General features: G+C 49.5%; 4 protein-coding genes across 4 annotated transcripts; 3 read left to right on the top strand and 1 right to left on the bottom strand.

Annotated features, from left to right (window-relative positions):
- The first annotated feature begins 349 nt into the window (after window positions 1-349).
- LOC100838585 (non-specific lipid-transfer protein 2) lies at window positions 350-886 on the top strand. Its single transcript, XM_003567903.3, has one exon. The coding sequence runs from the start codon at window positions 414-416 to the stop codon at window positions 708-710; it is 297 nt and encodes a 98-aa protein (XP_003567951.1). The 5' UTR covers window positions 350-413; the 3' UTR covers window positions 711-886.
- Window positions 887-2,532: 1,646 nt separating this feature from the next.
- LOC100838287 (non-specific lipid-transfer protein 2) lies at window positions 2,533-3,190 on the top strand. Its single transcript, XM_003567902.4, has one exon. The coding sequence runs from the start codon at window positions 2,672-2,674 to the stop codon at window positions 2,972-2,974; it is 303 nt and encodes a 100-aa protein (XP_003567950.1). The 5' UTR covers window positions 2,533-2,671; the 3' UTR covers window positions 2,975-3,190.
- A 1,492-nt stretch (window positions 3,191-4,682) lies between these two features.
- LOC100837679 (non-specific lipid-transfer protein 2) lies at window positions 4,683-5,313 on the top strand. Its single transcript, XM_003567900.4, has one exon. It carries the CDS (start codon window positions 4,796-4,798, stop codon window positions 5,090-5,092), a length of 297 nt encoding a protein of 98 aa, XP_003567948.1. The 5' UTR covers window positions 4,683-4,795; the 3' UTR covers window positions 5,093-5,313.
- A 1,003-nt stretch (window positions 5,314-6,316) lies between these two features.
- On the bottom strand, window positions 6,317-13,385 carry LOC100823149 (LEAF RUST 10 DISEASE-RESISTANCE LOCUS RECEPTOR-LIKE PROTEIN KINASE-like 1.2). The gene is made up of 4 exons (XM_003565908.3): window positions 12,539-13,385; window positions 11,550-11,585; window positions 7,828-8,115; window positions 6,317-7,728 (listed from the first exon to the last, which is right to left on the bottom strand). Exons 1-4 carry the CDS (start codon window positions 13,383-13,385, stop codon window positions 6,824-6,826), a joined length of 2,076 nt encoding a protein of 691 aa, XP_003565956.1. The 3' UTR covers window positions 6,317-6,823.
- Between the last annotated feature and the right edge of the window lie 234 nt (window positions 13,386-13,619).

The following is a 13,619-nucleotide window of genomic DNA, read 5'->3' as shown; positions in this document are numbered from 1 at the left end:
GAGCTTAGTGCTTGCAGCTCTGTTATGCTTGCTAGTTGAGTCGCCTTCAGCTCTCCATTTAGCACTAGTGCGTGGACCATTTTTTGCTCTCCATCATCATCATCATCATCCTGTCTTCTTCTTCTTCTTTCTTCCCTAGCTAGTAGCGCACACACACATACACGCAGTATGCTGCTGACAAGTAATTTAACCACAATACTGAATTAATCCAAGCAATCTGCGTTGCACACTTGTACTGCACTAGCAATGGCCATGTGGCCATGCCTGCACTTGCACTCACTAGTCACCACCATTGATGCAATCATGCAAACACAACACTGCCGCAGCCTATAAATACCACCACGGGCGTCTCACTCTGGACACACACACAAACAGAGCTGCAGTCTCCAAGTTCCATAGACGATCGACCGAAAATGAAGCCGGGTGCTCAGATGCTCGTGGCGCTCCTCGCAGTGGTGCTGATGATGATGGCCATGGCGGCGGCGCCGGGGGCGGAGGCGGCGACGACTTGCAACGCGCTGCAGCTGAGCCCGTGCGCGGGCGCCATCATCGGGAACGCGGAGCCGACGGCGGGGTGCTGCAGCAGGATGAAGGCGCAGGAGCCCTGCCTCTGCGACTACGCCAAGGACCCAAATCTGCAGCGCTACGTCAACTCGCCCAACGGGAAGAAAGTCATGGCCGCCTGCAAGGTGCCCGTGCCGTCCTGCTAGATCGATCAACCTACGTTTATTTGGCGTTATGGTTGCCGTGTGGTGTGGTGTCGTTGCTGTACGCAGCCGTACGTGCTCCAGCTTTGCATCATCTGTGTCTGTCTGTCTACTGATGATGTCTTTGAGCTTGTGGTGAATATGAATAAAATGCAGTAGTAATGATGTGATGAACTATAGTACTGTACGCTCGTTTGTTTTTTCGTTTAGTGGACACATGCACCGCTGCTCTTCTCCGCCGCCGGCCGGCGTTTGTGGCAGCGGCGGAGGTCGGCTATTATTCCTCCGAAAGTCATGAGACGCCGAGGAAATGATGCATTGGTATGTCAATATGTGCTCAAAGGAAAATCCTGTCCATCTTCACATGTCCCTCTGTTGTGTTTCGGTACTCCCGAATGTGACTCCCGTCCAGTACTACCGACTTTGACCCAGAGGGCTGATAGCAATGCTGTGTTTTTTTAACGCACACGGAGCGAACGTTGACTCACTAGCCTTGCCACGACAAGCTAAAGTAGTCACAGCCACGTAATCAAGAGTGTCGATGTCGCGGACAAAATTTGTCATCGTCACATGATTAAAGTTGTTACGTTAGTAAAAGTTGCCACTGCCGAGACTAAAATTCGTTTCAGGAGACCGAAAGGTGAACGTTCGGTCCTTATAAATGCTTTTTTTTAATGTGCAGGCTGGCTTATGCCTGTTGTAGTTCACTTAAAAAAAACACCAACTATTCCGTACAAATCTACCAGGAAAGTAAGAGCCATTGGTTTTCAGTTCCTCCTGAAAACCTCTCATAGAAGTGCAACATTCTTAGTTTCACACGAGTGAAGTCTCGAATATTTGAAAGTTTTTTGTAAGAAGCTAAAATGCAGTGCTAGTCTTATGAGACAAACAATGGACTTCAGTGGATTCAGATTTTAGACTTGACCGACAGCACAAGTACCAATCTCTACTCTTGAGCTAGGGACATATGGTTCGACAAGAAGAGGATTATCACACCACTGCTTGGCTGGGGTACCCTGAATATGAACACCTGATGCGTGGATACCTATATTGACTATATTAACAGGAAGTGACATCGCCACTACCACTACAGAAAGGTTGGTGCAATGGAGTGAGTGGCACTTTCATCTGTAGCCCTTTCAATTTTCTTCAGGCAACATGCCGACGAGTGTTTCTGTCGGCGAGGAATAATAATACGGTGGGCACTACCCCTGTCAAAACCATGAGTACAAATAGTTTATCAGGACAAATGTTCTGAAGATACCGAGCTAGGCATGTACTCCCTCCGTTTCTAAATACTTGTCGTGGTTTTATTGCAAATTTGCACTAAAACCACGACGAGTATTTAGGAACGGAGTGAGTAACTCTGTACCAGATGTTTCATGTTCCCATGGCTTTGCAAACGAATTAAAAACGGAGTACGTACCAAAGTGACTCAACCTTTTTGAAATTTGATGTGTTTTTAACAAGCGTTAGCTAGGCTGAGATGGGCAGAAACCCAGATTTAATTAGTCGACATGAGCCCGGGCAAGGCTTAACAAAAACCGTACTAGTTAATTGCAGTCCACCTAACATGAGTTCCAGAGACCAGAGCTAGTTGAGTCGCCGTCGGTGCCACTAAATTAGCCAATATGCCTCCCACTGATGCCCCCTTTCGGTTTTCCATCGAGCAGCTCGTAAGTGCGTCGACCATTTTTGGCCATCATCGTCATGGATGGATGTCTCTTCCCTAGTGGCGCGATCTGCGTTCCACACTACTTGTACTGCACTAGCCTGTCTGCAGTTCTGCACTTGTGCTCTCACAACACTGTCAATCGCTTGATCAGAATCCTATAAATACCACGGGTCTCACTCCGACCACTTCACACCAGCCGATCCCGAGGCCACCAAACCAAGAGCAGCTACACAGCCAAAAAATCTGAATTTTCTTCGTCCACAAAGTTTCAGGGACGACCGAGTTCACCATGAAGCCGGCTCAGCTGCTCGTGACGCTGCTGGCCGCCTGGGCGGCGGTGATCCTCCTGGTGATGTGCGCCGCGGCACCGGGGGCGGAAGCGGCGACGACGTGCAACGCACTGCAGCTGAGCCCGTGCGCGGGCGCCATCATCGGGAACGCGGCGCCGACGGCGGCGTGCTGCAGCAGGATGAAGGCGCAGCAGCCCTGCCTGTGCCAGTACGCCAAGGACCCCAACCTGCAGCGCTACGTCAGCTCCCCCAACGGGAAGAAGGTCATGGCCGCCTGCAAGGTGCCCGTGCCATCCTGCTAAATGGCGGCACCTCGATCGATCTGCATGTGTGGGACTGTTGGGTGTTGTGTTTCGGTGCTTCGATGGATCGCCATGTGCCGTTTGGTGACGGCGGAGCTACCGGATGTATCTGAATAAAACGCAGTAATAATCGTGTCAGGATTCTCTTTGAAATGTAACACGAATTCGTCAAACTTTTTCATGACGCACCGGAAATCATTTGGCAAAGCTTGTTCATGGGTATGTCCATCGATCGTTTGACGGACTAGTAATGGAGTGAATAAATGATCAGATCGAACGTACGGCGCAATCAGCATGTTCAGTTCAGGGGCATCAATGATATGATCGTGCAGCCGCGCTTGCTTGCTGCTGCTCTGACACTTCCCCACTTCGATCGAGCCATGAAGCAGGCCGGTGGTGGAAGACTTGCCAGAGTACGTAGACGTGACAAATGACCATGATGATCAACGTTTTGATTGTTTTCGAGGCCTATAGCCCACCGATATGATGATATCGTGACCTGAGGGGTCCGTATAAGAATCAACGTTCTGACTGTTTTCCAGTGCTCACGTTTTTTAATTCGGTTTTGTTATATCCGAGTTGCTTGATTTTTAATTAGATATAAGTTGTTGGTTCAGCGTTGGATATGATTTGTCTTTTAAGATTCGAAACGGATGAGGAAAAAGAAAGGGTAAAATGAGATCTACATGCTTATCCAACGACTCTGATTTTTCAACTTATATTTAAGCCTTTTGCTTAAAAATCAAACAACTTAGATATAGCCACACTTTTGGCTATTTCCCGGTCGCCCGATTTTTAAACAATTGACCTTAAATCTCAGTTGACGTATCATGCCCGTTGGATTAAGATCTGAGTGTCATCTCCATACTCCAATCTCAAGCGTGCGGCCAAGCGTGTCGACTGATTTCGAACTAAAACTCAGGCGACTTCTCAATAGCAAAGCCGTTTTTGTTTCCAGCTGTGATATCGTGACCCTTGGCGTACATTTTCGCATCATGACCATCGGTACACGTTTTCGGATCGTTTTTCAACCGATTTTCCAATATTAGCTCGGCAAGAGGCCGCCTACGTGTTCCGTAACGTGTAGGAATGTAAACGTAACAGTTTTCCCATGTCTTTTTCACTAATGAACTGGACAGATTTTTTCTTCTTATTAATAAATGAATTGAGATCTCCTGATAATCGATCGCTTACCGTGTTGCTCTAATCAGCGAGGACTGTCATCTAGCTTTGCTCGTGCCGGCCGGCCGGCCGGGTGCGCATGCGCGATCGAGCAACCTTTGGCTAAGTACGTACGTGTAACCCCGTGGTGCAGACATATCACCGATGCTCTAATTCCCTAACCCGCTCACCGTCAGTTCGGCGGAATTCATGATGGGTTCTCCCAATAGTACGTTCTACTAACCCACTGAGATCGATCTTGAAAAGACAAAGAGCACTGCCGCCGCGCGTTCACAAACGCACACTGAAAAAGTTGCAACACGTCACCCTGGACCGTACCGTTCGATGCGCCACGCGCCGTGCACCTGGATCGATAGATCGTCGACAGTGGAACTGTGCGTGCACGCACAGACGACGCTACGCATGCCTGCTTTTGCTTGATGCTCCCGCATTGCACGTTAATCTGCACAGCTAGCGGCGCCTCACCTACTACGGACAAACTTAACAATCGATCGCACATTCATATGGCCTATAAATTCGCACCGTCGATCGCTCTCCATTCTCCGGAACACACACAACAAACAGACGGAGATAAAACTCTCACTGCTTGACAGTGATCACTAGCTCTAATTCACTTCCATCCGAACCCAGTACTCAAGCATGGCGGCGGCGAAGGCAACAAGGACTCTCGTCTGCATCATTCTGCTCGTGGCGGCGGTGATGATGATGGCTGTGCCGGGCGAGGCGGCGACGTGCAGCCCGACGCAGCTGAGCCCGTGCGCGCCGGCGATCATCGGGAACGCGGCGCCCACCGCGGCGTGCTGCGGGAGGGTGAAGGCGCACCCGGCCAGCTGCCTCTGCAAGTACAAGAAGGACCCCAACCTGAAGCGCTACGTCAACTCACCCAACGGCAAGAAGCTCTTCGCCGCATGCAAGGTGCGCCTCCCCAGCTGCTAAGCTCCGCAGCGCGCTGAGCTGAGCTAGCCACTGAAGCACTGAGCTATATGTATGTGTGCGTGAGGTCCGTTGAGCGGAAATAAATAATTTAACCTGCCGGCCGGGCCGTACTTTGTGGTCTGGTGCGAGTTACTATTATATATGCAGAGTTATCACATATGAACTGCACGTGTGTGTGTGGCTTCATCTTTTACAGTAATAAAATCGGTGATTTGTGACTACGATTTGTGCGTATCCTTGCAAATGGAATGGTGTGACCCACCGCAGCTGATAACTACAATCTTCGATTTTCTTCTTCTTTATAACAAGGAACGAAGTCTTCTACACCTGGGCCGCGCGCAAAAGTCCCGGGACCCAGGCCTCCAATCCGAAATGGTAGTCGCAGATGTACGTAGGCTCCTGTGGTTACCAGGCCTTCTCAAATTGCAGACGTACAACGATCACACTACTCTCTCTCTCAGAAGAAACAAAAAGGTTACAGACAACCTTTTTGTAAGTAACCTTTTTTTCTGTATTGTGTTTTCCTCCGGGTCCGTCTAGATCTCAGTCAACTGAGAAAAGCCTTTTCTCAGTGGACCGACCAAATTCACTATAATTAGCCTAGTGTACATGTGATCCATCGCTAGGAAAGTTTAAGTCTCGTGGTAATTAATCACCGCTCACGGCAACCACATGTACCATCGGTACATGCATGTGTGTGTTTTGTGTTTTGCAGTTTGAGATCACAATAAATTGCAGCTTAAATTTTATGCACGATTCTAAAAGTTGCAGGTGAAATTTTATGTGTGATTCTAAATGCGGGTGAAACTTTATGCGGAATTCTAAAAATCGCAGGTGAAATATTATGTGCGGTTCTAAAAATTGCAGGTGAACCTTTATGCACAATTCTAAAAATTGCAGGTGATATGTTATGCGCGATTCTAAAAAATTGCAGATGAAAATTTATGCGCGATTTAAAAGTTGCAGGTGAAAATTTATGCGCGATTCTAAAACTTGGAGGTGAAATAGAAGGATACTTTAACAAAAAAAAGAAGTTTTTCAAATAAAAAAGATTTTACATTGTTTACATGCGAATTGCTCATGGGATAGACCCTCAATTTTACTACTCCTGCAGTCCTAAAATGGATGTCTCAAATTTTTCAAAATATGGATGTATGTAGACATATTTTTAGTGTTTAGATACATTCAAATTAAAACAAATTTCAGACATCTTTTTCTGGACGTAGTGAGTACTAAAAAAGGTGTAAGTGATACGAACACTAATACCTTAGGCTAGGCATTGATATAAAAAACTTGCAAATTCACAGATATATGTGCTATTATGATATACGGAATATCCAACCCCTACAAACAAAAATCAGGACACAGGAAAAAAAGAAAAATGGAAGAAAAAGAAAGAGGAAAAACGACGTCCAAAATTCGAACTCGCGACATACAACCAGATCACGCTGGCCGCCAACCACCTAACTCCAGCACGAATCTTAACACGCGATCCAACAGCCTACAACATCGACTGAGAAATACCATTTCTCAGGCGACCGAGAACTGGCAAATCCGCTTCCTTAATCTTGAATACAAGTAGCGTATGTCCTCGACCGTACGGTTTCAAAAAAGAAAAAAAAGGAGAAGAAGAAACAAAAAGGTTGTCACTATGTACAGTCCTCCGCTGTTCGATCGAACAGGCGCAAGCCTCCGAGCGAAACATACTTTACAGCAACCTGACGAACAAAATCACTGGCTGACGCTGGGAGTGGTGCTCCTGCTGTCCCAAGGAGCGTGCACGGTGTCAGGGGAGCGGGGCACGCCGCCGTCTTCGACCTTCCCGCCCTCCCGCTGCATCCCCCTGAGCACGTCGAGCACCTCCCTGACGGGCGGCCGCATCTCGCCGTCCTGCTGCAGGCACCGGAACGCGAGCTCAGCAACCATCGTCACCATCCTCCTCGTCTCCCCATCCTCGACATACCCGATCCCCATGTCCACCAGCTCGCCCACCAGCCCCCTCTGGACCCTGTCCACGGCCATGGCGGCCAGGTTGATGTCCCCCCGGTCCCGGCCGACATCCACGGCGGGCTTGGACGACACGAGCTCCGCCAGCACGACGCCGAAGCTGTACACGTCGCTGCGGTCGGTCAGCCGGTAGCACCGGTGGTACTCCGGGTCCACGTACCCTGGGGTGCCCTGCGGCGCCGTGGCCACGACGTGCGCGGCATTGCCGCCCCCGTCCAGGAGCTCCCGGGAGAGGCCGAAGTCGGCCACCTTGATGTGGAACTCCGTGTCCAGGAGGATGTTGCTTGTCTTCACGTCCCGGTGCACCACGGGCGGGTCCACGGCGTGGAGGTAATCCAGCGCGGACGCTGCCTCCACGGCGATGCGCAGCCGGACCGGCCATGGCAGGGCGCGCTCTGGGGCGCGGGGGCCGTGCAGATGGTCCGCCACGGTGCCGTTGGGCACGTGCTCGTACACCAGCAGCAGCTCCCGGCTGCGGCTCGACGTGCAGCCGTAGAAGGTGACCAGGTTCGGGTGCCGCATCCGGGAAAGGATCGCCGCCTCGTTCACGAACTGCCCCACGTGCCGGCAGCTCCTGCTCTTGTTGTGCAAACGCTTCACCGCCACCACGCGCCCGTCCCGTAATTGCCCTGATGATCGATTGAATTGAATCAAGTCAGACTTGAAATTCGAAAGCTTTTGGCTAATTGGGGCTGATGTGCACGCTATATATGTATCATGCACTGTACCTTTGTAGACGGTGCCGAAGCCGCCGTCGCCGAGCTCCAGGGCGGCGCTGAAGCCGTCGGTGGCCTCCTCCAGCTCCTCGTAGGCGAAGAGGTGCGTCGGCAGGTTGTGGACGCTGCCGCCGGACTCCAGGTCGTTGCTGCTGCACCTGGAGCGTGGCGTCCCGCCGGAGGCTGTGTGCTTGAGGAGCCTTGAGGACGAGGTCGTCTTGTACTGCCTTCTCTTGCGGACGTACAAGAACGACACCACCAGGAGAAGCAACAGCAGAACCGCGGCAGCTACGGGGAGTCCTGGAGTTTGTAAGCAAATGGTGATGAATTTGGTCAGGCGTGTTGAACACTTGAAATTGGCCAGGATATGGACAATATGTACATCGACTAATGCTTGTAGTTGCAGGAGGACAGTGACAATGAATACTTCACATAAATCCTGAGAAATTCGCAGCTCGTATATGATGGAGGAATATGATCCGTTAGATATTAAATCTGAGACTAATCCCCTCTCTCATCAAGAAAAAGCTAGGATGAAAGTCGTTTTTTAGAAATGCAAAAAATCTGTCTGATGGAAAAAACAAAGGCCAGACAAAGATCTAGAGATAGAAACATTAAGGAGGGAGGTAGGAATACTTCCTACTTTCATGCAGTAGCCAACCAAAGGAGGAGGAAAACCCTCATCCATGCTTTAGATGGTCCACAAGGGACAGTAACAAACACTAAAGATATGATAGGAATAGCTACTAGTTTCTATAAACAGTTTTTCTGTCCAGAGGACAGAACTAACTTCTCTCTTGCCCAGGATTTTTTCTCTGAAGGAGAAAAGGTCACTGAGGTTGACAACTCTGTTTTACAGGCTCCTTTCAGTGAACAGGAGGTCAAGAAAGCTGTATTTGACTCCTACATTGATGGAGCACCAGGACCTGATGGGATCTCCTTTATGTTTATCAACACTTTTGGGACATAATTAAGGCTGACTTAATGGCACTGTTTGAAGATTTCTATAATGGAACTTTAGACATCTTTAGACTGAACTTTGCCATCCTCACCTTAATCCCTAAGGAACCTGATGCTTCTTCCATGAAGAAATTTAGACCAATCAGTCTGCTTAACTGCAGTTTTAAGATTTTTACTAAGGTACTTACTAATAGGCTTGCTCTGATCATGAACTCTCTCATTTCCGGCAACCAATCTGCTTTCGTTTAGGGCAGATACATCCTAGAAAGTGTAGTTACTGCACATGAGGTGTTCCACTCTGTTCACAGCTCAGGAGAGAGTGGTCTAATTCTTAAACTAGATTATGAAAAAGCTTTTGATAAAGCGAACCTGAAATTCTTAGGAGATCTCCTAGCTCTTCGTGGCTTTGGCCCAAAATGGAGAACCTGGATTCACCAAATCACTCATCAAGGCTCGGTAGGTGTTAAAATTAACAATGTTGAAGGTAACTTCTAGACCACTAGTAAGGGGCTGAGGCAGGGGGACCCTTTGTCCCCTTTGCATTTCAACCTGCTAGTTGATGTACTCACAAAACTCCTGTGTAGAGCTGCTTCCCACAGCCTGATCAGTGGACTTGGTGAGAACATCTGCCCTTGGGGTGTCATTAGTTTGCAATATGCTGATGACACCATCCTTTTCTCCTCTAACAACATTGAGAAAGCCACTAACTTGAAATGGGTCCTTACCTGCTTCCAACAAGTCTCTGGGATGAAAATAAACTGCTCTAAGAGTGAACTAATTTCCATTGGCCTGGATGCATCATAGACATCCCCTTTCCTCACCTCCTTTGGTTGCACTGAAGGTGCTTTCCCCATCAAATATCTAGGGATCCCCTTACACTATGACAAGCTCAAAAAACAGGATTTACAACCTCTAGTGGATAAGATCATTAAAAGGATTGCGGGCTGGAGAGGGAAGCTTCTCTCCTATGCAGGCAGACTGGTGTTGATCAAATCCTGTCTGGCTAGTATACCATTTACTTCCTATCCTTTTTTAAATTCCCTAAGTGGGCCCTGCACCTGATAAACACCCAGATGGCCCACTGCCTCTGGAATGATTTTGAGAGACACAGGAAGCTCCACCTGGCCAACTGGTCACTAGTTAGTATGAAAAAGGAGTTTGGTGGGCTGGGTGTTCCCAATCTCCAGAACCTTAACCTTTCCCTCTTAGCTTTCTGGGTCAAACGATACATTTCTAGTGAGGGGAAGATCTGGAAAACAATAGTTGATAACAAATATGGGGTTTCTCCCAATATCTTTTGTAGCAAAACTACTGGTGTTTCACACTTCTGGAAAGGGGTGATGTGGGCCACCAAAGCTGCTAGGTTTGGCTATAGATGGATAGTTGGAGATGGAACCAAGATCAACTTCTGGGAAGATACTTGGTTTGGTACCTCTTCACTTGCAGTACAGTTTTGGCCTCTTTACATTATCTGCAACGAATGCAATGCCACCATTGCTGATGTTTGGGATGGTCAAAATCTGAAACTCACTGTTAGAAGAACGTTTTCCCAAACCATGATGGAGTCATGGTATGCCTTAGAACAGGTTGCTTGCAGCATTGTGCTTAGAGAGGATACACACTAACTTATCTGGCAATACACTGTTTCAGGGCAATATTTCTCTAGTTCTCTCTACGGCATAAATAATTTTAGAGGTGTTAAACAGATTTTCATCCCCTCTCTTTGGTCAATCCCTGTCCCACCTAGAGTTCAGGTTTTTCTGTGACTGGTCTCTCATAATAAGATCATGACCAGGGATAACCTGAAGAAAAGACACATAGAGAAACCAAAGAACTGTGTTTTCTGTTCTGAAAATGAAACTGTTCAACATCTCTTTTTCGACTGTGTTGTTGCTAAAATTATTTGGCATAGTGTCTCTCTCCATTTCAATAAACAGCTAGGGGCTGACCTGGAATCCATTGCCAGATTATGGCTTTCACACAAAAAGCATGGGGCGTTAAATTCTATATGTGCTGTTGCTCTTTGGTGTATCTGGAAATTTAGAAATAGTTTTATTTTCGATAATGCTGTTTGGATTAGCTCTAACCAATTGTGGTGGCTCATCCTCCGAACTCTCCAGAAATGGAAGCTTATCTTCAAGCTGGAGGTTTTGGAACAGGTCGAGGATTTCTGTTCCCTCCTCCGCTCGGTGCTGAAGGCACCCCCTCTCTTGGGCTGGCGCTAGCTGCTTTCAGTTGTACTGGAGGTAGAGTCTGTTCGCTGGCGTCAAGGCCTGACGACACGCTCCTGGGGGACTATGCCAAGATGAAGATCTCCGACACGCTCCAGCTGTCCCCCCCACGCGTGGAAGCTCGCCGCGCGCCCCTGCTGAGCCTGGTTTCCCCACTGGATGCTGGCGACTCCTCTCCGCAGCTGTCCCCCATGAAGAAGAAGAAGCTGGCGATGCTCCCAAGATCTTCCTCGATGCCTGCGAGGCTCGCTGAATTTGCCGGCGTCGGTTGTAATGAAACTCTTAGCTGCTTTTGCTAGAAAGATAGGTTTTATAGAGGAATAGCTTTTGGTCTTTTGCGACAAAACTTGTTCTGCTACAGTGGTACGATTTTGGCCCCAAAATGGGTCTCAATGAAAGGTTGGGAACGGGGGCGAGCCTCTGATCATCTAAAAGAAAATTTGCAGCTCGTATCTTACTGACATGTTTCAGTAAAAACTGGTTGCTGGTGTTGAAAAGTAGTCAGGAGGACTCAAGAGTGTTCAAATGGGGTAAAGTATTTACCTATCGCTATTACCTTTGTGTCCCCTTTCTTCGCTCCTGCAAAATCAAGAAAGAACTGTTAAAAATTCATTCCGTCAGAAATTCTCAAAATCGTAGCAATGAAAAAAATCAACTCCAACTCTAATCAGACACAACCCAAATCTCAAGAACATGGAGATTGTGGAACTGATCTGTTCTTCGTCTTGTCTCTTTTTGGCAGAAGTGGGACTGGTTTCTTTGACCAAATTACTACTAGTAGTCAGTTTTGCCCTATGTCATCACCTTAAGAACATGGGTTTTGCATATCCTAATCTCCTAGTCAAACAATTATGCTTGTGGACAAAGTGTCAACATCGACCAAGAAGAAAAGTCTCTCAGGACAAGCAAATAGACTAATTCAAGACGAGGCAGACTTCTGTAAACAACCGTAAAATCGAATACTCAGATTCATTCGAACCATGTCAAATGCTTCCTGGATTCGCACGCACGACCAGACCATTCGGGACGGATACATCGTTGACCAGAATAGATCATGCCTCCCACCTTGGTTTGGAACGAAGGTATGCGAAGAATGAGATGTACAAGAGCAGAGTGTGTTCAGCTCTCTGGTTAAGATTTGCCGTTTAATCAATTGGTCTGGGTCCGTTGTGTGAGTGATCAGGTCAAGATGGGACAGCTGGGCCGAGTAGAATTCTGGAAAAACAAGGACGTGTTGTCGGGGCGATCGACGGGAGCTAGTTAACAGGTTCGGTCCCCTAAAAAAAGGTTAACAGGTTCGGTTGTTTCCTCCTTCCTTGACGGCGAGCAAAAGAAGAAATTCAGAATCTCCGGGATGCGGCGAGTTCAACTAATGCAGGCGGATCGTAGCCAAACCAGCTAGTGAATGGCACTAACTAAACACAAGTGAAATCAATTGCCGTCCTGAAAGTAAATACGGAGTATGCAGATGCCGGGGCTTCCACCCCTTTTCGAAAAAGAAAAGAAAAAAATGACTGCAAGTTCTTACTTACCGCAGTCCGGCGTGCGCACGCGGCCGTCGGAGCACAAGCAGCCGAGGAACCCGCCTCCCTGGTCGTAGCTGCACTGGCCCCTGGATCTCTCGCACTCGACGCACGGCCCGGCGCTGGGGTCCCAGGTGAGCCGGAACCCTTGCCGGAGCAGCTCCCCGTACCCGCCGTCGCTCCCGAGCCTTCCGTACACCTCCGGGCTCAGCAGCAGGCGCTTCAGCACGGGCGCCACGTACACCTCCTTGCACGACGCCCGCACGAACCAGTCCCCCTCGGGCGCGTCAGCCGTCGGGGCGAGGTAGGATGGTAATGATCCGTCGTCGAAGAAGCCGGTAGTGCAGTTGATCGGCACGATGCCGGGCGGCGGCCGCGGGTCGGCGCAGCCGAAGAAGAAGGAGAGGTAGCCGGTGTCCGCGGCGGAGAACTCGAGCATGCTGGCCGGGGATTTAGGGATGGTGACGTTGCGATTGACCCTGGGGCACGTGGCGGAGGGAAGAAGGAGCGTGTCGGCGTCGGCGAGGGTGATGGTCTTGTTGGCGTAGTCGATGCCCTGCACGGTGTATAAGCTGACGTTGCCGAGATGCAGGGTGGCGGTGTTGTTGGCGGAGCAGAGGATGGCCATGCCCGGGTAGCCGCAGTAGGAGGAGCTGGGCACGGCGCCGTCGAGCACCTTGGAGGACTCGTTGGCGAGGTGGAACGGGTAGTGGATGTCCACGTTGGGGCCGCAGGTGAAGGGCTTATGGCACATGCTCGCGTTGTAGTACAAGTCGCCGTCGGGTGCCGGCGCGCCGCTGGCCACGGCCACGAGGAGGAGGAGGAGGAGGAAGCGGAAGACGAGCAGCGGCTCCATAGCTCTGCTCGATCGTCTTGTTTTTGGTGGCGGCCGCGCGCGCGAGACTTTGACAGTTTGACCTATGCTCGGTTTCGGGACGGAGAGAAGGTTGGCGAAGAGGATCCGGGGACTGGTGGCGCCGTGGCGGGTGCGGACGCGGCGAGTCGGGATTGCGTTGTGCTGGTCGCAACGCACGGAACCAGCCGATGACCTCATCCGTGTGTCTACTGTGTGTCTGTCTGGTGGGCCGGA

Source organism: Brachypodium distachyon, chromosome 2 (genome assembly GCF_000005505.3).
Source record: "Brachypodium distachyon strain Bd21 chromosome 2, Brachypodium_distachyon_v3.0, whole genome shotgun sequence".
NCBI classification, from domain to species: domain Eukaryota; kingdom Viridiplantae; phylum Streptophyta; class Magnoliopsida; order Poales; family Poaceae; genus Brachypodium; species Brachypodium distachyon.
This window is presented reverse-complemented; position numbering and strand designations above follow the sequence as displayed.